The sequence below is a fragment of the Akebia trifoliata genome, chromosome 15 (genome assembly GCF_017979445.1).
Source record: "Akebia trifoliata isolate Shusen 1 chromosome 15, ASM1797944v1, whole genome shotgun sequence".
Lineage (NCBI taxonomy): Eukaryota > Viridiplantae > Streptophyta > Magnoliopsida > Ranunculales > Lardizabalaceae > Akebia > Akebia trifoliata.
Window position 1 is genome coordinate 28,680,203 of NC_141389.1, and position 23,541 is coordinate 28,703,743.

General features: G+C 33.4%; 1 protein-coding gene and 1 pseudogene across 1 annotated transcript; both read right to left on the reverse strand.

The window, feature by feature from the left end:
- Window positions 1-2,731: 2,731 nt before the first annotated feature.
- On the reverse strand, window positions 2,732-3,331 carry LOC147385090 (Heavy metal transport/detoxification superfamily protein). The gene is made up of 3 exons (XM_086426583.1): window positions 3,261-3,331; window positions 3,058-3,133; window positions 2,732-2,983 (listed from the first exon to the last, which is right to left on the reverse strand). The coding sequence occupies exons 1-3, from the start codon at window positions 3,267-3,269 to the stop codon at window positions 2,856-2,858; spliced, it is 213 nt and encodes a 70-aa protein (XP_086282709.1). The 5' UTR covers window positions 3,270-3,331; the 3' UTR covers window positions 2,732-2,855.
- Window positions 3,332-12,893: 9,562 nt separating this feature from the next.
- LOC147385091 (cation/H(+) antiporter 15-like) lies at window positions 12,894-20,279 on the reverse strand (annotated as a pseudogene).
- Between the last annotated feature and the right edge of the window lie 3,262 nt (window positions 20,280-23,541).

Consider the following 23,541-nt stretch of genomic DNA (forward strand, 5'->3'; position numbering starts at 1 on the left):
GAAGGTTCAAATTAGGCTGATTTTTTGTGAGGATGATCTTCTCATCATAAAGATGATCTTCACAAAAAAATCAACTCAATCCAAAATTTCTAACCAAGACTTTGAAAAATGATTTTTTTTTACCTAAGGTCCCTTGAACGCTCACCATATATATATTGGAAGCATTCAGAGGTCTAAAAAGAGCCAAACATTGTGCCAAACATGTTTCAAAATAGGGTTTGAAGTTGAAGAATCATGGGCCGTCCACTTTTTGTAAACCACTTTTGAGGAGATCACCCTTACCAATAATCAGCCCATTCTGAAACTTCTAATCTCATCAAAAGTGATTTACAAAAATCAAACGGTCCACAATTCTTTAACTTGTAAACTAGGGCTAGAAGTTTTGGAATAAGCTGATTTTTGGCAGGGATGATCTCTTAATTATAAAGATTATCCTCACAAAAAATCAGTTCATTCCAAAACTTCTAACCCCTATTTTGAAAAATGTTTGGCATAATGTATATATATATATATGAATTCTTATCTGAAAATCAAATATTATCCAAAAAATTCAGATTTGAATTCGAATCTGAATAATTTTCGATATTCAAAATGCTTATTGGATTTGGATACTGATATACCAAATTCGATGATATCCGATCTGAAAATAAAATAAATATAGGTTATGAAGACTCGTCGATCCCAAATTCATGGTGCAAAAGAAGACATTTCAATCATGTGGTTTCAAAAGAATAATAATGCTGCAAACCAATTCAAATCGAATAGAACGGCCCTGAAAAGGGACATGATCAAATGGCCTCTATTGGGTTCTAAAGGAGAGTGAATGTAGCCTTTTGGGTCTTAATATGACGTCAATTTGATTCCATGGTGGGCTTTTGTTAGTTTAGCCCACAATTTATTTATTTTGACAATTTGAAATTAGGCAACTACTATTGGGCCTGCAACTGGGCATCAAGACTAGCAAGAAATTTGGGTAGGTTGAATGGGTCATCGTCGTGTCTGTGATACACCAAGCCAAATCTAACTTCTTCAACAGGTGTTATCTCACTACGTAAAACTAAAAAATTCGACCAGAAAATTTGATGGCCCAAAATTGTTGAAAGTTTTTATGTTCTGTTGAATTTCTCTCATTCTCCATTAATTTGATAGTTTTAACCCGTTGAAAAAAAAAATTCCACAATAAAAAATTTGATGTATTGGTGCATCAAACTTTACGAAATTCGATGGCCTTGGACTATCGAATATGAACTTTTTTCTCATTGTGCCTTCTAAATTGTATGGAAGAGTTGAATGTACTTTTTGGCATTTGGGAGGGTCCACAACGGAACTCAGTTTGGTGGCCAGTAGTTAATTGGAGGCCACATGTCACCTCTCTATTCTGTTGATCCAGGCAAAAAATCAATCCAATTGGATCATATTTTTAATTTTTACAATCAATATAATCAACCTTTACCTCTAGAGTCTTTCTATTCAACTTCTGGCTGTCCAACTAAGAATACCCCAGATACTTTCAATGGTTAAGATCATTCAAAGGAAGCTAAGTTGTGGTTAAAAAAAGCATTTAAAAGTGCCCAAAAAAGCTATACATGATGGGAGATGTAATAACAAACTCCCAAAGTAACCAAGCGTTTCCATTTATTTATTTAACATAATAAAAAAGGGAGAATTCGTTTTATTCGTCACTCAATCAGTCCCATTCGACTGGTTTAAATTATATGCCAAGTGTTGAAGTTCATTTATCCCTAAAAGGCCTGCTTGACTCGCCAGACACTTATCCTTGTTGTTTTTTCCTTCCATGTATTCAATTGGGCTTTAAGATTAAGGATATGTTTGATTGCACATGAAAAATAACATTTTTCAAGTGTTTGATTGCACATATTCATGAAAATTAATTTTTCACCATAATCAAAATGTCCACCAAAACATGGATTTCACTTTCTCACCCATATAGGTGGAAAAGTGAAATCCACCCATATTTTTCATCCCCAATTTTTCCTTATTAATATCTTCTTCTTTCCTACCACCACCACCACCACCATCATACTTATCTCGTCATCGTCACCATCGTCGTCATCGTCACCATCATCAACATCTCCGGCCACCGTCTCTCTCTCTCTCTCTCTCATTCGTCTTCTTCTTCTTCTCCTTCTCCATCCCTCACCTTTGTCGTCACCACCACCATGTTCTCTCCTCATCTTCCTCATCATCTTCTTCTTCACTTACTTTTGTCACCATCGCCGCCACAGCCACCACCACCACCACATCCTCCCCCCTCCGTCTTCCTCCTCATCTTCTTCTTCTTCTTCTCTTCCCCTCCTCTCCACTTCTTTCTCCTCCTTCTCTCTTTCTTCTTCTTCTTTTACCTCATATATTTTTCACATGATTTTATCCAAGTAAAATCAAACAATGAAATTTGATTTTCCAATTCGACCTATTTTTCACCACTATTTTTTCATGGATTTCAAATTCCATGAAAAGTCACTTTTCATGCAATCAAACATACCCTAAGTTATTTTCTGTGGGGGATAAGCAAGCAAAAGATTTAATAAAATAAACATGTGAATTACATAGAAAAATGGGATTAGAGAACGATCCCGAAACCCAAATTAAGAATCAAAGAACTGCAATGTGATCATGGATAGATTATATATATCTTTATGATATACCAAAGAACATATTATATATATAATAATAAACAAATAGACCAAAGCCCACCTGATTGCAACACATACATTGTAATCCGAATAGCAATTTAAATCAATTTGGGAAGTATTCTTCTATAATATATCAATCCATCCTACCCTCTTGACAAACTTGAAGATCATCAATCCAATTGCTCGCATCATTGTAAGGAATTATACTTCATCCCAGTTGCTCGCATTCTTTCCAATTTTCTGAAGGACTCTGATGACTTCTTCAGATGTAACATTACCCGTCACGGTGATCTTGTTGAGCTTTATATCAAGATTGTACGTCTCAATATCTGGTAGAACAACAAAATATACAAAATTTAAAAGGAATTAATGAAATAAACGAAGTATAAAATTAGATAAGTACCCTCAAGTTTTTTTATGGCCTTCAAGATTTTCTTGATGCACTCCTCACAATGCATCCCCACTTTCAGCTCCACCACCTAGTAGCACCAGACCAATCCCAAGGTCCAATAAGAATAGAAGAAAAGTATGTGTACATGTGTGGTGTGTGTGTGAGAGAGAGAGAGAGAGAGAGAGAGAGAGAGAGAGAGAGAGAGATGTGCTCACAGTAGCCATGTGTAGCGGGAGCAAGGGCTTGAAGTTGGTATGATTTTGAACCAAGTATTTTGATTTAAATGGGAGATCGAATCAGATTTTATTCGGACAAATGCCTGAAAAGAAAGAAAAGCTAAAAGCGAGGAGCACCTTTGTAGGTTTGGCTTTTTAGCCTTTATTATATATTAACAGCGATAGATGGGGTTTTAGATTCTTTTCTTGGTGGATGAGTAATGTCCTTTACGCAAAGGTTAAAAGGAAGGTGGACTAAATGCGCCCAATTTTTTTGATAACATTTTAGAATAATGATAACTTGACTCCCTCTCAGACAAACCGTGGATGTCCATAGAACCATGGATTTTTCTTCAGTATACACAATTACAAATTCCCATCACTTGCGTATACCAAGAAAAACCAATATTTGTTTCTATGCACAGCCACGTGAGGAGAGTTAAAAAATCACAACTCTACATTTTAATAAGCATTATGAGAATCTGACTCCCACGTGGCATAAATAAAAATACCATATTGATATAGCATGTGTTAGAACCATAGATTTTATGCCTCAGGATACACATGCGCATCCTCATAAATATGTGCAGTTTTGTATCTCGAGGGATAAAAGATCTATAGTTCTAGCACATGCCACGTCAAGAGAGTATTTCGAAAATGCCACGTGGGAGACTGAGAAAATCATTATTCTTTTAATAAACTACCATATAAAAAAGAAATCTACTATTGGCACCCCAAATTTTACTTAGTACACCCCAATTAAAAATAAACGGGATGAATTAATGATTGAGAAAAAGTAAAAGTTCGAGTGCTAATAGAAGTGTCTCAATTTTATTTTATTTTTGCTGAATTTCTATCTATTGGGTTTAGAATTTCTTATGAGCCTAATAATAATTCTAAACTACTAAGGAAATTGTTTGAACAAGTGTTATAATATTTTGTAATGCAGAGATTATAATTTGATCCAAACCTTTTGAATGTTTGAAGAGAGTGTTTTAATATTTAATTGGTGTGTGATAAATAATTTAAGAAATTGAGGTGTCATGAATAAAATTTGGGATGCCAATAGCAGCTCTCTATAAAAGTTGTAAACTAAAAATATATCATCCCTTTAACGATAAATTTGAATTACTCAAAAATGCTTATTCACCTCTTAACTAAAATTTCCAAAGATTATTGCACAGTAATGATATGTGAGGTGCATGAGAAAGTCATGATTTTGAAGATTTAATCTTCTATAGGAAATTCGATGAATATTATTTTTTTAAATTTAAAAGTAGGTAAGTCATATATATATATGAGGAAGGCTAACGACCAAGACCTCATGGGGACAATAGTAGTCCAACACTTTTTTTTTAATAATACCTTCCTTTTTTTGTCTTTTAGTGAAAAAGACATGTTAGTCTTTTACACAATAAATATATTTATTATGTCATTAATAAATACATTTATTATATTGGCATAAATATCAAATATTACTATAAAAAAATATTTAATTCAAAATACTTAAATGCCCATAACATTTATTATGTAAACAAACATTTGTTATGTAAATATCAATACATGTTTGCCTTTTTCACTTAAAAGACAAAATGTAGAGTGGTAATATTGAAAAAAAAAATGTTGGACAATATTAACGTTCCCATGAAGTATTTGACATTAACATTCCTCTATATATTAATTTAAATTAGTGAAATGCAACTATGTTCTTAATCAAAGTGTAAACTTTTGATGGATATAATCATGGTTCAAAATGTTATTTTGTTTGTAAGAAATGTTTTCAACTTTTGGATCAATCGAGATGAAACTACATAGAGCTCAAAATAAATAAAACTTTTACTCATTTTCTTTGAGAAATCAGAGAAGAAGGAAATGGAGAAGACGAAGAATGAAAAAAATATATTTAATTCAAAATACTTAAATGCCCATAACATTTATTATGTAAACAAACATTTGTTATGTAAAATATCAATACATGTTTGCCTTTTTCACTAAAAGACAAAATGTGGAGTGGTAATATTGAAAAAAAAAATGTTGGACAATATTAACGTTCCCATGAAGTATTTGACATTAACATTCCTCTCTATATATAATTTAAATTAGTGAAATGCAACTATGTTCTTAATCAAAGTGTAAACTTTTGATATGGATATAATCATGGTTCAAAATGTTATTTTGTTTCGTAAGAAATGTTTCAACTTTGGATCAATCGAGATGAAACTACATAGAGCTCAAAATAAATAAAACTTTTACTCATTTCTTTGAGAAATCAGAGAAGAAGGAAATGGAGAAGACGAAGAATGAAAGGAAGAGGGAGAGAGAGAGAGAGAAAGAGAAAGAGAGAGAAAAAAAGAAAAAATCCGGTTGTCATCGTCTTCTTCCTCTCCTTCTTCTTTTGTTATTGTTGGTGGCTGCGAGGAGTTCTTTTTGTTCAAGAATAGAAAATGAAGTTGCCCTAGACTTTGGTCTTCCTTAAAAGACTCAATTATATATTTAACCCCCTTTATTTTCATAAATATTTGAGATGCCCCATGTCTTCAATCTAACCACGTGGCCCTTGACTACAATCTTCTAAGGAAGATCTTAAAAAAAATCCTAATTTAAAGTATTGAATGTCTTGGAATGTATCGAAAGTATTTCATACGGGTTTGTTTCAGTATCATTTCGTTTTTTCAAAAAATCGAAACATTGATCCGAAACGAGATTTTAAAACATAGATATAATTACTTAGCATCATATGTTTGGAAGACAACACCAAGTTTAGAAATGCACGTGGAACTTTCTAATATCTCAGTCGAACATACCCTTCACTATCAACAAAGTTTGTCAATCTAAGCAAACTAAAAGATATCTTAAAGGAATTATTGGTCATTGAATTATTTTTAGCGCTATATAATGTCTTAACACAATCAAAATTTTCTGATGTCGATTAGGGTGTATGCCTTAGAAATGACTCTTAATAAAGTGTAAAAAAACATGCATTATGTGTAAATTTAGAGAAATTTACCAAAAAGAGCACGATACATCTTATTTTCAAAAATGGTAAGTTACCATATTCGAAGATATCTTATTTTACCAAAACGATACAAATAATAATTTCTAGTATTGTGGCGTCCCATCAAATGCTAACATAAAACTCCATGTCAGATCTCGAGACACTAAGTGGCGTCTCAAAATTTCAGCATGGTCTCCTCTATTTATGTTAGCATTTCAAGACGATTAACCTGCACCTAATAAACGATATATATTATCTTCTATATATACATACAAAATATAATACTAGCGGAAGCCTATATACATCTAATAACATATGATAGATCAGAGTACGAAAGAAGAAATTTATATACAGGATTATACAAAAATTCCTCACTCTAACAAAACTCCTAACACTCAGTACAAATCTATAATACTTCTTAACAAATCGAGTATAGCCTCAAAACTCACCAGGAGACGGACTTTGATTTTCTATTTGACCCACCAGATGATCCTCACTCGTGTTCTACACCTGTTTTGCCAAGTTCCGAAACTGAAACTAAAAAATGGAGAAGAAATGGTGAATAACAATAGTTACCTAGTAAGGAAAATAAATAATTTCTACCAATAACCTCTCCTAACATGAACGAATAAACATACTTAATCATTTTAAAATATGTAAAATATTACAGAAGAAACTACGATTAACTGGTATATATAGTCAGGGATAAGCAACTAAATATTTTAAAACTCATATTATATCAATCAACAATACCCACGATAACATTTTCTTTTTATATAATCTAATTGACCAAATAGAAACATTAAACATGCATTTCATTTTATATATCAAAATAAGATAATAGATACATAATACATAATGGTGGAGTAATGAAATTAGAGAGTTGAGATTCACAACTGGATCGTTCCTAGTCGGGACATGATGTTTCATAATAAAGTAGTTGTTCCTGATTTTGTGGCTAATCATTGTTTACCACACTTGTGGGACCATTTATCCGGCTTAGGCTGACAATTTGACGTGACCGTAAGTAATGGGTCTTTTTTCGATGTGTCAGAACATTCGACTACTATAGATTATTAATGATCATTGACTAATCATCTTCGTCTGTGCCTATTAGGCGTGCATGTGATTCCAAAATATACAAACCATTTGTATATGACCACCTTTACATTACAAGTTCACTAGCAAAGATAAAGAGAAATAAACTCGGATTCTAGTTGTGACTCCACTCTCATACGTGTCTCATACCATATATGAGCTTGGTGGTCCCTACCGTACATCCCAGGATAGTACACCACTCTGGATGATATGATGCATTATCCCTTCAGGCATTCACAAACTCTTTAACAACTCACAAAATAGCTACATATATATATTATTTTCTTTTCTTTGAAAATGAATTAGAAATTTTCTTTGAAAACAAATAAGAAATTAAAAATACAAGGTTGAGAATAGATATCCAGTTTCCTACTATGCAACTGTGGCCACCTGGTCTAAAATAAATAACAGAGCGAAAAAGTAAACAGCGCCTCGCACTAATAGAAAGTAAATAAACATACAATCAATAACATTATTCCTGGATATCCGTTCACCAACCTATACACAACACAACAATGTAAAATGCAGACATCACCCCTCGGGTGTGATTCTGACATTTTACCGTTTCATACCATTTTTTCCTTTTTCTGATTTTTACAATTTTTTATCTCTAAAACAAAATATCTACTTTCTGATATTCATCAACTCAATATAAGTTCATTGAATATTAAATCATTTTTTCAATTATAAAATTCATTTTTATCAATAACATTGAAAAAATATCAAAATTTAAATCAAAATAGGGTCCGAATGGTGCATAGGACTCAATTGATAGAAATAACCCGCTGAAATATCCTACCCATGTATAATTTGTTACAAAATACAATTAAACATATCAAATATGCAAGTTCTTGTGTAAATTTGAAATAACAAATTGAATTTTATAATTTTGAAAGTACATCACAATTTTTTAATAAAATTCTAAATGTAATTTTCACAATCTACGATTACTAATAGAAATTAAAAGTTCCTTACAATCTCTAGACGATAAAATTGAAACACGTGAACAGAATCGAAGTAATCGCGTCGAAATCGAGATGATTCAAACTTCGAGGTGACTGATTTTTTAGTTTGACCCAGTGGTTTCGAAGATCTCGAAGCCGTCGTCTTTTCTCCTTTTTGCAGTGGAGGACGGTTTGATCCCGAAACGGATAAAATCCGAGGTCGAAGTTTCGAAATCTTCGTATATAAATACGACTGATTTTTTACGATACGAGGTAAAAAAAAAAGTGAAACAAAAAGATCTTGGGTGTGTTTCGTAGATGTCGAGGCTGCGGACATTTTTCCTTCTACGTCGGTCGTTAACGACAAACCGTTCACAGCGAATCTGAGTTGAAAAGATGAGGGGAAAACAAATTTTTTTTTAAATGTTGGCTGGTTTTTTTGAACGACTTTGAAAGATGAATAGTGTAAAAAAAATTAAAATTTATTTATATAATCAAGGATTTGTAACTTTTCTGTTCGGATTCACATTTGAGCGTGCTTATAGGCTAAATTATGTTTTTTAATCATTTTAAATCTAATGGTGAGGTCAGATTTTCTTAAAAATGATCAGAAATCTCCTAAGATTTTATCCCTAAGTCCCACTTTCAAGATTTTCTCAAAATTTTACTATTTATTTTTCTCAAATACAAATTGAAAAACTCTGGGTTTTATAAGAATTTTAGTATGGAATATAATATATATATATATATATATATATATATATATATATATATATATATATATATATGTAAAGTTTTGTGTCAATGGAATCCTTTTGACATTGTATAAAAAATTCTAATCTCATGTCAAAAAGATCATGTATATATATATAAAGTTTAGTGTTAATGGAATCCTTTTGACACTGTACAAAAAATTCTAATCTCATGTCAAAAAGATCTTGTTGACATTGAGTTATTTTTTTATTTGTTCTTTGTCAACGGGAATGTTTTAACATTATCCAATAATAAATTATGATTTCATGGCAAAATGATCATGTTGACATTGCGTATTTAAAAAAAATTACCTTTTACATGAGATCAAAATGTATTTTTATACAATGTCAAAAGGATCTCATTGAAACTGAACTTTGTTTACAAATATTAAATGTTAACAGGATCCTCTACAACCCCATGGCATCGGATCATTTTTTGATTCCCACAATGTGATTTGATTAGGAAATTTTCGTTTTTCCATAGCGAGCATGAGAGAGAAATTTCCTCTCTCATTGCTAATGTCATTTGCGTCACATGTCAAGTGGCTATTGGACAGTAAGTAAAAAATCACTCATTTGTGACAGCACTAAAAAATTCGAGCTCCATACCGTGTTTAGTCCTAGAGGGGGGGGGTGAATAGAATAATTAAAATTTCTTCTAATTTATCAAATTTTAACTTAAATTGATTAATTTGACTATGTGTTCTAAGTCATTCACCTAACCTCGATTTTTCACTCATGTCTTTAATTTGCATTTAATGACAATACATTTGAGATAAAAATATTCATTTCGTCATGTCATTCAATGGTCTATTCATATAAGATTTACCTATTCGGTATTCATGGCATCATGACATACAACGTATTCAAGTGAAAATTACGGAATAATAAAACATGTATGAAACATAAAACTATATTGGTTCAACAATGTGCCTACATCCATTCTCACGACTTGTTTTTAGTTTGCAATACAATTTAGATTTACTTAGAGTCTAATCATTCATGGTATGTCATACATAGTATAATATATAGGGGTGTCAATGGATAGCCGAAATCCGAATTCGAATTCGAAAAATCGGATATTATCCGAAATTTTCGGATTCGGATGTCAGTTTAACATTCGAATGAGTTTCGGATACGAATTCGGATATTGCGATATCCGATTCGATAATATCCGCTCCGATAAGAATATACATATATTGTATTTATGTTTTACAACAAAACTTATATATGTGTATATATCATCTTATATATTCGTGTTATACAACCAAATTTTTTTTCTTAAACTTTATCTTCTTCATACCTTTAAACATGAAGAACCAGACGAGTGAAGAACCAGACGAAATCGTGGTTTCGATTGCTGTAAGCCTGTAACCATCGTCTTCTCCGCCGGCAACCATCTCTCTTTCTCTCTCTCTCCGATCTGAACCAATAGGAGTGATTTTTTGAAGAAAATGTGGGTTTCGACTGTGTGAACTCCGACACGTCTTCTCCGGTCGGCGAGCATCCAGGTACATTCTCTCTTTCTCTCTCTCTCTCTCTCAGATCTAAACCAGTCGGAGTTTTCGATGAAATTTGGGTTTCGACTATGTGAACTCCAATAGATCGAGGAAGACGGACTTTTATTCGATTTTTTATCGAATCAGATATTATCAGATATCTGATATAGTTTTCGGATTCGAATTCGAATGTTTGTTAGGGATATCCAATCGGCTTCGAATTCGAATTCGGATAGTATTATTATTTTTCGGATTCGAATTCGGATATAGCTATATCCGATCGGATATCTATCCGTTGACAGCCCTAATAATATATATTCGTGGCGTGAATTCATCTAAGTATAAATTGATGGAGGTATGTTTATAAACACGAGACAAGCAATTTTATAATGGTTCGACAATATGCTTACATCTATTCCTAAAGTCACCTTTACAAAGGTATTAGTGTTCACTAATTAATGAGATTTATGATTCATCTCGAATTTTTTACATAGAATTTTTATACCTAGGCTAAATTCTAAAATCTTAAGATTGAGAGAAACGCATCCTCTCGAAATGTTGTGAGTTTTATACTTCGAAAACACACGAACATCTACTCTTAGTAAGAATCCTCGATTCCAATAAGAATTTGATTTTTGAGGGTAGAACCAAGTCACCACATACAATTGTTTTTAAAAATTTAAGACTCGCTCAACTCTATAAGGATTTCCAATGGTGATTTTGAGTTTTTCAAATCCTTGAGCTCACAAGTACGTCTCAACAGTTGGATATTCCAATCAAACTTTCGAATTTATCAGCTCCTTGTGATTACTCCTACCATCGTCTCATTTTACTCTTTGCTTCATGAATGTACCAATGTGTGTGCAAGGTGAGGTTTGATGCTTGGAGTGGAATCAAGTAAGAAGTCTCGGAAGGTTGAAGGGATTTACCTAAGTTAGAATCTCAAAGTATGGAAAAAGGAGATGCAATTTTCTCTAAGGTTTGATCCAAAAGAAAGACATAGGTTGAATGGAGTTTCAACTAAGGTTTGGACCTTTCAATGTGTAGAGAATGCTCTCTAGATGGGAGAAGGGAGAGCATAAGTTCTCTAGGGATCAATTCAATCTAAAAAAGAACTCAAGAATGAGTATTATAGCATTTGGGATGATTTTCAGAGCTCAATGGTAAAAAAATATGACTGTGTGACACTTGCTGCCAACAACGCCATGATTTCTACTGATGGTGCCGGAAGTTAACTCAGTGGTGCCGTGAAAATTATCAAAATGCCACTGATGAGTATTTTGGCCATAACTTTCAAGTGGTAGCTCCGATTGAAACATCGTTCGGGAATCTGATAGATCTTATTATGTAAAACATCCCCTAACTTTCACAAAGGAGTGGGTCATGGCATAAGTGGGTGAAATAACCAAAATACTTTTTTTGTCATTTCAGGTCAAAATGAGCTTTCAGAAAGTCCGGTGATGAAACAGTTTGGAGGTGCAATAGATCTTACCTATATAAAGTCTCAAAAAAATCACCAAAGAAAAGGATGGTCTTAAGGTAGTCAAATTTTAATATCCCCTAAATGATCAAATTTGATTTCCAAAAGGTCCGATGAAGGAACGGGTCGAAGAAAGAGTTTTTCTAATCAATATGAGTCAACCTATCAATCATCTACATGTTGGGGAATGTTCTAAGTGGTCTCATTATTTTTTAGGCTTTGTGCACATATGTTGGAGCTTTTTGTCAAGATGCGTGCGGTTGAGCAATACTGGAGTCTTCATATATCTTCAATGACAAATTGATCTGACACTTAGCATTAGTCTCAAGATTGACAAAATATGAAACTAACGTGAAAAGTCTTGGTTGAATATTTTGGAAAGTCTTTGATTAGGCTTAAATAAGGATTTTTTTTTGTTGCTTTTTTAAGATTCAGTGATAATCTAACTCCCTTTTTTGGATGCTCCCTTCACATAATCGTAGATCATTTTCTTCGAGATACACAAAGACTAAGATTTTGGAAAGCCTTTTTTTATACGTTCTTGTCACGATTCTTTTTTTTTTTTTATTTTTTTTATTTTTTTAAATCTAATCAAACAAATGATTGTCACGTGTTGGATGGATTAAAATCTTTTTTTTACATGGCCTCTCTAGTAGGGAAAGAACTACAGGAAAAAAAAGTACTTCAAAGAATCTGCTCCCATATTACTAAGTTACTAAGGGATTTTGGGCCCACAGGAAACACCACACCCATAGGATTTCATCCAAAATCTCTAATTAAAAAAAAAATTAATTCAGTTTTTTTTTTTTTTTTCTTTGACTTATCCAATGTTACAAGAAAAAGAGAAAAAATCCCGTGACATGGGCTATTCAGCATGATCAATTGTATTTGACATTTGTTGAACCACCAAAATGGAAACGCTAGCCTTAACATCCGACGATGCAAGCATGTCCCCCACTATTCCTAGCTCGGGGCATCACTCCATTCTGCAAGTCCTGATGTGATCAGTGAGTCTAACCCATGGCGTCGTCCAACTATAATAAGGTCTTGTTCATTCTCCATTGAATGAATTATCCAGGCAGTTTGCACTCCATTACTCACCACCTCCTTTCGGTACACAACATGCTGGTTGGACAACGAGTTGAACTTAAAATCCTTCAACACCTCGGCATCAAGCATAACCTCCCATTGATCTCTAACAAGCATTTCACTGTCAGGTGTGAAAAGTTGAACAACTGTGATGTAGACACTTGTGTTTAGGGACATACGTTTTGCAAACGACAGTGCTTCTCGATCATCAGCACCTCCGAAGAATAGTACAGCAACACGGTATGAGGATTGCATCAACAAGTTTGAGGCAGTGGCAGTTCCACGGCCACGGTCAACAAGGATCCCCACAGAACAAGGAGCCTTATCGAGCACCTCGCAATTTACAGTTCTCATATTGATCTTTACAGAGCCCATTGTACCATCTACAGCCCATTCTTTGTGGAAGGGAAGGATTATAAAAGCTGTGAACTTGCTGAGAGCAAGCGTGCATATGTCTTCATGCATTGTCTTAAATGGAGAGATTGAAGTGAAGGTTTGCACTGTGAGTGCTCCCTGGTATTGTTGCTCACAGTTTCGAAAAGCACTGATGATGCGTTCAGATTGAGAAGGCTTAGAATTAGTGTTCTTCCGATTTTTATGTGAGATGAACTGCGGAGCTGTACGGCCTAAGAGCTCCACAAGGTGGAGTACATAAAGACAGATGGGGCTCTCACTAGTAGGGTTCGAGCCTTGTAAGAGCTTGATGATGGTGGGAACATTCTCTTCTTGGCTAATGCATGCAACTACACGGAGTTCTGAACTCATTTTGGTGTGTAGAATAGTTCTTTTAGCATAGCCCGCATACTTCTTCCTTGGATCATAGAGTGCCCATACAAAGAATGGAATGATTGCTGTGCAAATCCCCACGAAGATGATCATATATGAGAAGATCTGGTCATTTAAAACCTGAACTTGGAACATCAAGAAAGTTATAGTCAGTGTTACCGATAATTTGTCTCCAAAGGGATTGTAGGATTATAATTGTATGAAATAAAATTCAATTTGTGGCACCTCACAGTCTCTCCAAATATTATATATCAACAGCTCTACTACGCCTTTGGCACTCAAGATGAACGATAGTGCTAGAGAGTCACGAAATGGCATCCTGAAAAACAAACAAGGAACAACAGCTCCGACGATCTTCCCCAACATAGTAATAGTGATCATGAAAGCCAAGACCTTTGTACGTTTGGTGACATAATGTTCTTGTTGCAAAATCGTCCGCAAACCACTGATAGTAAAGAAGAGGGGCATCAGCAACCCTGATAAAAATGAATCAAGCTTAGATACCAAAGTAGTACCTAATGGTGGCCCATCTGGTACTGCTAATCCGAAAATAAAAGGACCGAAAAGAACATGTTGCCCAATTGCAACACTAATGAGTCCGGATAAAATGACCCCTAGAAGGATCAACACTATGTAGCTGTTCTTCACGGGTTTCCCTCGTGGAGTATGCCTGATGACCCAAATCATTGCAGGCCGTACGACGAGAACCATAAACAGCACATAAACACCACACGCTATTGGAGCACATAGCCAAATACGTCCTTGGCAAATTGGTTTCCATAGAGTACCAAAAAAACCATCATGATTTTCATGTTCAATGGACCGTTTGGCAGTGTCCTGTAGCTTCCAATTGTTCATTACCAATGTGATAAGTGTATTGCCTAGGTCACTAACCATCGACGAAGACAAGGCAATGCGACCAAGATCCGAATTAAGCATCTTGAGGTCAGTAAGAAGGGAAGCTATGACTGGAAATGTTGACATAGATAGTACTGTTGTTACAAAGTATATCATGCGGACTTCACGTCTATCCTTGCTGATGAAAACATGATTTAGGATGACAATGGAGCACAAGACTAGTATTAAAGGAACGACGAGGGCAGAAATTCCAATCGCAGCTGCCCTTTTTCCTGATTTCCAAATCATGCTGGGATCCATCTTCACACCCAATAGGAACTGAAAGAGTATGAAGCCTATCATAGCGAAGTTATTAAGTATGTTTACCCCGTATGATGGGAAAAGATACATTAAAACATCTATGGCGTCACTTTCCGATTCCCCACGCTTCAGTGCCATTTTCCCCAGAAATAGTCCCAGAGAAGAGTCGCCCAACAGGACACCAGCCTAGTTCACATGTACCACCAATAATCATCTTTAGTAACATGAAAACTTCTCCTGTTTTTATTTACTATTTTTTTATTGGTAAGCTTGAGGTTGGTAGACCTCACCCTTTACCTCTTCTGCTTTTCATTCATTACTACTGTACATGAAAACCTAAACTTTGATCCTCTTTTTCTTTTTCTTTTCTTTTTTCTTTTTTTTTTTTTTCATTTTTTATGGGTTATTGTTATTTGGAGCATAATATTAATAGCCAAAACCGCATCCAAAGCAATAATAACTAGCACCCTGTTGATAGCCCATATTAGGTTGCATAATGAAAGATGAACTGCACTCGTAATTAGTATGACTTGAACAACAACAAAATTAACATTTATTCCAAAAGGTAAATCTTCACATTCGTTCATGTTGATCCATTCTTGCTAACCATTATTGATTAATGAATCATGGAGTTTTGAAAAATCTATCCCCTAAAAAGGTAAGGAGAAAAAACCATTTCAAGAGATAAAGAGAATTGAATGATTGATTGCAATGAAGTGCATTGACAATTTTATAAATTAAAAAAGAATCGTAATAATCTGACTACCCCACGTGACAAACTCAATCGATTACCCTGACGTGATAAGCTTGGGAACCGTAGATTTTCCCTCCTCGGGATCCACGGCTGCACTTCCCCATAAAAAGTGTATCTCCAGGGAACTGTGTTTCCCGAGGAGCATAGATCTACAGTTCCCAAACTTGTCATGTCAAGTAATCGATTGAGTATGCCACGTGGGGTAATCAGATTATCACAACTCATTAAAAAATTAAGGGATAATTTGTGTAGCCTCTTTGATATAAGAAACCAAGTGGTATTACTCAAAGTGTAATGATTTTAGAACTCAACTAGACAAGGTGACTCAAAAACTCAATTGATGTGTACTCTACAAGAATCAAAGATTTTCCTCGGGATACATAACTGCACATCCCCATAAAACATGTGCAGCTGTGTATCCCATGGAGAAAAAAATATACGGTTCTTGCACCTGCCATGTCAGTGAGTTTTTGAGTTACAATGTCAAGTTGAGTCACAAAATCAGTACACATTACTCAAAATATATACCTTCTAAAAATAACAAAAATGTCCACAATTATAACCTTATCATTAGTTAAATTCCAATTCTGAAAATGGTAAAGTATTATTTCAAGACTATATCTTTTTACCAAATTGGGAAAAAAATATTAAATTAATAAAATACCACATCACATTTTGATATTTGGTATTTTTGTAATAAAAATCTCTATCTGGTACTAATTTAATTTTCATAAACAATAATTTACCTTTTCCTTTTAATTACAAGCCATCATTGGACTTCACATTTTGATATTGGTATTTTTGTAACTAAATTTTTTTGTATTTGGAAATAATTTGCGGGTCTCACTGCAGTAACCTCAACATTGGGCCTCATAGGGCACATCATGACTTCAAAGTGGATAGAAACTTTTTCACTAATATCTCAAGGAAAGGCAACAATGCCTAACCCAGCCTTTAGTATATTTTAAAGGGAAAATTACTTAAGGGCCCTGGCAGATGGATTTTTTTCTAATTAGTCCTTTAAGTTTTTGGACTTCTCTGAATAGTCCAAGTAGTAAAAATTTTCTTTCTATTCAGTCCTTGAATCTCACTCCCTACATTTCTCACAATTACAATGCCAAAATTGCCCTAACTGTTTGACCAAACCATTTTCGTCCAAAACAAATTGATTTCCAAAGTTTCAATTGAGTTTCGGAGACTCCTTTAGAAAGGATTTGAGAAAGAAGAAAAAACTGTTTTCAAGGGTTTTTTCAATTTTGAGTTTCGTTTTTGGATGAAAATCGACCAAGGATTGCTCTTTTGGTTTCAAATCATTTACACAAGCTGTTATGTCACATTTTTTATCGATCTTTCCATGTATATTAGTCGGAAAAACTTGAAAAACAAAAATGAGTGGGTTTTACCAGTGTCGAGCTCACTAATTTTATTTTCGAGGTCAACATTTTTATCATCGAGTTCAATATTTAAAAGGAAAAAAATTAAATTTGATAATATAAAATGTCGAGCCTGACAATAAAAAGTGGTGAACTCAACAATAAATAAAACGTGGTGAATCTACAATAAAAATTTGTGAATTTGACAATAAATAAGAAGAGATGTGCTTGGCACTGTATAAAAAATTTGAAATCTCAACTTCATTTTTCATTTTCATTGTAAATCGTCGAAATAAATTTAAAAAAAAAAAAAAAAATCTAAATGTTCAAAATTAGAAACACAGCATTTCCATTTGTCATTCAAAATAAAAAATCATCAGAAATGATTGTAATCAATGTTGGAAAATCCAAGTCAAGAAAATGAGAAAAGGGGCGGTTTGAGTGTTTCAAAAATATTATAACATGAGGTAAGGTTGAGGCACCATTAAGTAATAAAAAATTTACTAAATGGGCCATCAAGGTTTTTTTTTTAATTGATGGGTAAGCTGGGGCTATAGAGAGCCCACCCTTATATCATTAAAAGAGACTAATGCCGAAGATAGTTTACACGCTTGATATTGAAAAGGGCAAATACAAATCAGCAGGGATATTATCTCTAACATAAAAAATAAAATAAAAAATCATAGGTTCACCAACTCCTTTTCTCGCAAGCCAATCCACAGCTCTATTTGATTCACGCCTAACAAATTCGAATTACTTACCACCAAAAACTTAGGGATTATTTATAAAAAAATCCCTTCTCTAGGGTCCTCTAAGTATTTAATTTTGAATGTTGATTTTGTAACTCAACCTGACGGAGTAACTTAAAAACTCACTGACATTGTAGGTGCAGGAACCGTCGATTTTTTTCCTCAAGATACACAACTGCACATGTTTTATGGGGATGTACGGTTGTGTACCCCGAGGAAAAAAATCTACGATTCTTGCAAGGTACACATTAGTTGAGTTTTTGAGTTACCCTGTTAAATTATAAAATAATTGCACTTTAATTTTCCTTATTTTAGAAGTATGATACCTAGATACATGATTATTTAATAAAAGATAATCAAAACTTATTATAAATAGTAAGTTCACTTTCACCTTTAAGTACCATTGTTCAATTCGGATAAATATTGGAATACTATTGTGTTAAAAATAATATAAATTATTCTAAATTCAAAAAAAGAGTACATTTAATTTTTGGGTGATTTAGACATGCCCCACTATATTTTGCTAAATATTAGAGATACCCCCCTATGTTTTGAAAATGATGACATGCATCCCTTGACATCAGTTTTTCTACATAGCCTAAGGGCGAAAGACTTAAAAAACCTTATATTCAACCTCTAATAAAAAAAATCTATATTTTTATTCTAAAAGCTAATCATCTTAAATCTCATTGGATAAAATTTTCAAATCTCATCAACTATTTTAAGGTTTTATCTACTTTAAGTCTTCAACCTTCAAATCTCAAGGCAAGGTAGAACATTTTAGGAAGTATAAAATAATGAAATTTTTGGTTGAAAATTTTAGGATTTTCTTCAAAGAGGGCAAGGTAGAAAATGATGGATTAAAATAAGGTTAAATATATTAAAATTACCCTAGAAGTTGAAGATGACTTGATTTGGGAAGAAAAAATAAATAATATTTTTGGAAAAATTGAAAATGATAAGATTTTAGATAGAAAAATCTAGAGTTAGGCATAAAATGATGAATTGAAGACTAAGTCTAAGTAGATATACCATGGAGGTTGAAGAAATTGAAAATTGGTTTTAAGAAGAAACATATAGGTTTTTTGCTAGAGGTTGAAGATAAGAGCATTTGAGTCTTTTCCCCTTAGTCTATTTATAAGACTAAGAAGGTCAAAGGACGCATGTCATCAATTTCAAAACATAGGGGGGTATCGTTAATAATCAATAAAATGTAGGTGGGCATGTCTAAATCACCCTTAATTTTTTAGGGAAAATTACTTAAAGGGCCCTAAAAATTGTCAAGTTCGACAATAAACAAAAAATGGTGAACTCGACAATAAATAATGGTGAATTTGACAGTAGAAATTGTGAACTCGGCATTAAATAAAAAAGTGTTGAGTTCGCCAGTAAATAAAAATGCGGTGAGTTCACCAGTAACGAGGGACCATTAAGAAAGAAAAAGTTTACTAAATGTCCTATCAAGCTACCGTGCAATACATATGGACTATTTAGAAAGAAACCCTTCCACGAGGGTCCTTTAAGTAATTTTCCCTTTTTTTAATTCATCTCTAAGTACCATTTTTCAGTTAAGATAAATATTGGACCACTAGTTAGGTAAAACTAATATAAAATTAGTCTAAATTCAAAAAATGATTAAATTTATTATTTTTAGAACCTAAAAAATTAATAATAAACTCGAGCCCGACCAAGGCCTATTAGAGTTGAGTTCAAACATAACCAATTTAGGCTCGATTAGAATATAGGATTGGTCTAAGGTATAACTCACGCCTCTTTAAGGTTGCCTGTCCATTGACATGGACAGCCTTAGTTGAGATTCTTGAGACTTAAGTTATGTTCCGTTTAATTTTTTTGTGCACAGAAAAAGTAATCCAGGATTTCAAGAATCCCAAATTAATTAATCAATTGCAGGAAGTGGCATGTATTGAGGGCTCTCTTAAGTGGTTTTTTATTTTATTTTATTTTATGTTAGATTGGAGATGCCCTCAACACGCGATGTGATCTGTGCCAAAAAAAAAGTTCTCTTATACTTCTTGTCCATACATTCCAAGACATGTGAGAGATCAATACATACATACCAAGATCTGTGCAAAAATGGCTGGCAATCCAAGAGGCTTAAAAATGAATCCAAGGGCACGCGTGAATACTAAGATCAAAACCACCTGAACCCCAAGAAGATTAACTGAGTATGTGAGGGGTCTATACTGTTGGGTGCTCCACAAACCCTTTGAAATGGACCTATAAGGGTAAGAGCAAACAGGTGCTTTGCTAAATGAATGTGAGTTAAATATGTCTCCAGGATCGAAGTGTGACATCGGTGGATAATCAATCGATTGGGCCATGCTGCTGTTTTAGAATTCTCTCTGCCGTTCTGTTCTTCCCCAAGTTTTATAAATTCATGGAAGAGAGATGAGAGAATACAGTACAACATCATATACAACCCAGGAAATGTGGATCAATGGATGGATGGATGGAAGGTGGAAACACAGGAAGGTATAACAGCCTCGCCCACAACAGATTTACCATATTTGACTCTTTGCCACGTCATCCCTAGTATCTTTATCTTATGTTTGGATGTTTGTTAGCAATTGGGATTATGGCAAAAATTCGATACATGAAAAATTCAAGTTCTATTCGATTTTGGATTGCAAAAATCCGATCAAAATTTGATAAATAGAAAATATGCGGCATATGCTTCATACGTGTATTATCTGTCTCATTTCAAAATTTTGAACACCAAAAATTCGATAATATTATAGTGATGGTAATGATGAAATTGGTGACGGTGAAGGTGTGATGATACAGTGGTGATGATAATAATGATGGTGATAACAAGGGCATTGAATTTAATATGTAACATCAAAAACCATGAACTGATGCTCTAGGGTTGTAGAGAATAAAATTTTATGAACTTCGAAAAAAAAATTAAATGTACTCAAAAGCGCTTTCTTTGAATACAAATTTGCAATCTTCCTTTAAACATCAAAACACTCTGAAGTACCTCTTTCCTAAGTTACATGACAAAAGAGCCAAAGCTACTTCTTTCCTTTGTGAACTGGAAGCATGGGAAATAGATATGTTCTCCATTTTTTCACTTTTAAATTTTAGAGTTAGAGGTGTCCATTTTCAAAACCTTTCTCAAGCCCAAAAGAAGTTGTATTTTGAATTTTTTTTGTTTTTCTCTTATAAATGTTAGTGTTTAAATGAAATTCAAAGGGTTATAGTGTTGGATTGCTGATGTGGTAAACTGGTAATCCATTTGAGCAAAATAACCCTTATTCTTAAATATTGTTCTAATAAAAACCTTTTGTAGTTTTTCTTATTGAAATACCAATACTACCCATCTTCAAGAAGAATCAAACGACTAAAGAATTTATCTGCCTCTCCAACTTTCGCTAAATGAAACCATTTCACACATGCCGTCACACGTTTTGATGAATATTTAAAATGTCCCTATGTTTTAAAACTGGTGATATGCCCCATTATTGTAAATTATTGAAAATAATAACAAAAAACCTTTATTTTTATATTTTTAAATTAGACATCAATTCTCTAAAATGATGATGATAATGATGAGGTGGATGAGGAGGTTAATATGATGATGATGGCAACGATGATGACGATAATAATCACAATAACCCTGATCATCATTGTTGTCGACATCGTCATACTATCATCATCGTAATCATTATTACAGGAACCAAAAAATACTCCCTTCCTAAGGATTAACAAAGCTATTAAATCAAGGCAATCAGATCCGTTCTAATCCGATCCAACCCAAATAGAGGCGGATTGACTTCTTTAGTTGACCCCTCTCTTGTTCTCTCAAGATGGTTCAGCCATATTGCCCCGCCCCGCCCCGCTCTCTCTAGGTGGTTCGGCCATCATTGGCCAACCCCCTTTTTGCTCTCTCTGTGTGGTTCAGCCCATAGTTAGCAATTTTATGTATGCTGAAAAATTGTTACGGGATTAATTTGATTACGATTCGAAATATACATTTAAGTTCATTTAAAAATTCAGTCAAAAATTTGGAGGACGGAAAAAATGCAATACGAGAACAGTTCGGGTATAATTCAAGTTCAGCACTCTTGAAAACTTTCAAAAAATCATGTGTATACATATTAAAAATTTTATAGTACTCATAACCAAATATTTGGAAACCCCCTGTCTTCTTAAGATTTATTTATTTATTTATCCCATTTTCAAAATCACCACCAGTACTCTTCATCTTTGAACACATCCTTGTGTAGATTAAGAACATATGATACTTTTATACATATATATCAAATATTTAAGATTTATTACAAATCAATAACACTTGGTTTCTTTACAAATATTACATTTTAATATTTATTCTAAAATAGCATATATAGAAAAAAAAAAAAATTAAGAACATATTTTTGTAAGATTAATCATACTATTTAACACAAATCTTCATAATGCAAAGCACATACTACCTTACCTAATTGAGTGACCAAGACTAACGTTTAAAAAGTTTGAGAGGTGAGAGGAGAGAGAAGATATATAAAAGGAGTGAAAAAATTAATTGTTGATCGATAATCATAATGTTCATTAGCCAACAATGGTTAGTGGTTGTCCCATGATTAAATCTTTCAGCGTACAGAGAGAATAATGAAGATATTATCATGTGATATTGAGATAGAATTTTTCTATTATAAAAATACAAGTAATTTGTGTTTTTAACCCTCTTTCATAAAGTACTTTTGATTTGTTTAATTTGGGAAAAGAATGAATCGTGAATGATTCGAAAAAGTTCAAAAAGTCGCAAATTTTTGCAAAGGACTTGAAGTGGATGGATGTTTTAACCATTTTGTGTATCAATATTCGGGGAGATTTAGGTATAATTCACAGATTATTCAAAGAATTACTAATTATGGTTTGACAACCTTAGTCGACCCCTCTCTTATACTCTCAAGGTGGTTTAGCCTCCTTGACTGATCCCTCTCTTACTCTCTCAAGTTGGTTTGCCCATCTTGATTGATATCTCTAATTATTCATCAAATGGATGTCAAAACGGCATTCTTAAATGGTGATTTAGAAAAAGAAATTTATATAGAACAACCCAAGGGTATGTGATTCTTGGCCAAGAGAATAAAGTGTGTTTGTTAGTAAAATCCTTAAATGGGTTAAAATAAACACCTAAACAATGACATGAGAAGTTTGATTTTGTGTTAAAGTCTAGTAGATATATCTGTAATAATTGTGATAGATGCATGTATAGCAAATTTAGTGGCAAGACTAGTGTAGTCATTTGCTTGTACGTATACGATATGTTGATTTTGATAACAAATCTAAAAATAGTTGAGAAAACTAAATCTTTCCGAAATTCCAAATCTGAGATGAATGATTTATAAGAAGTTGATGTCATGTTAGGGATTAAAATAGCTAGAAAAGATGAAGGATTTGTATTATTTCAAAGCCACTATATAGAAAAAGTTTTAAAGAAGTTTGGACACTTTGAGAGTGTACCTGTTTTGACTTATTTAGATCCGAACATCAAATTAAAAAAGAATAGAGGTGATAATGTATCATCACAAAAAGAATATGATAGGATCATAGGAAGTTTGATGTATTTAATAAACA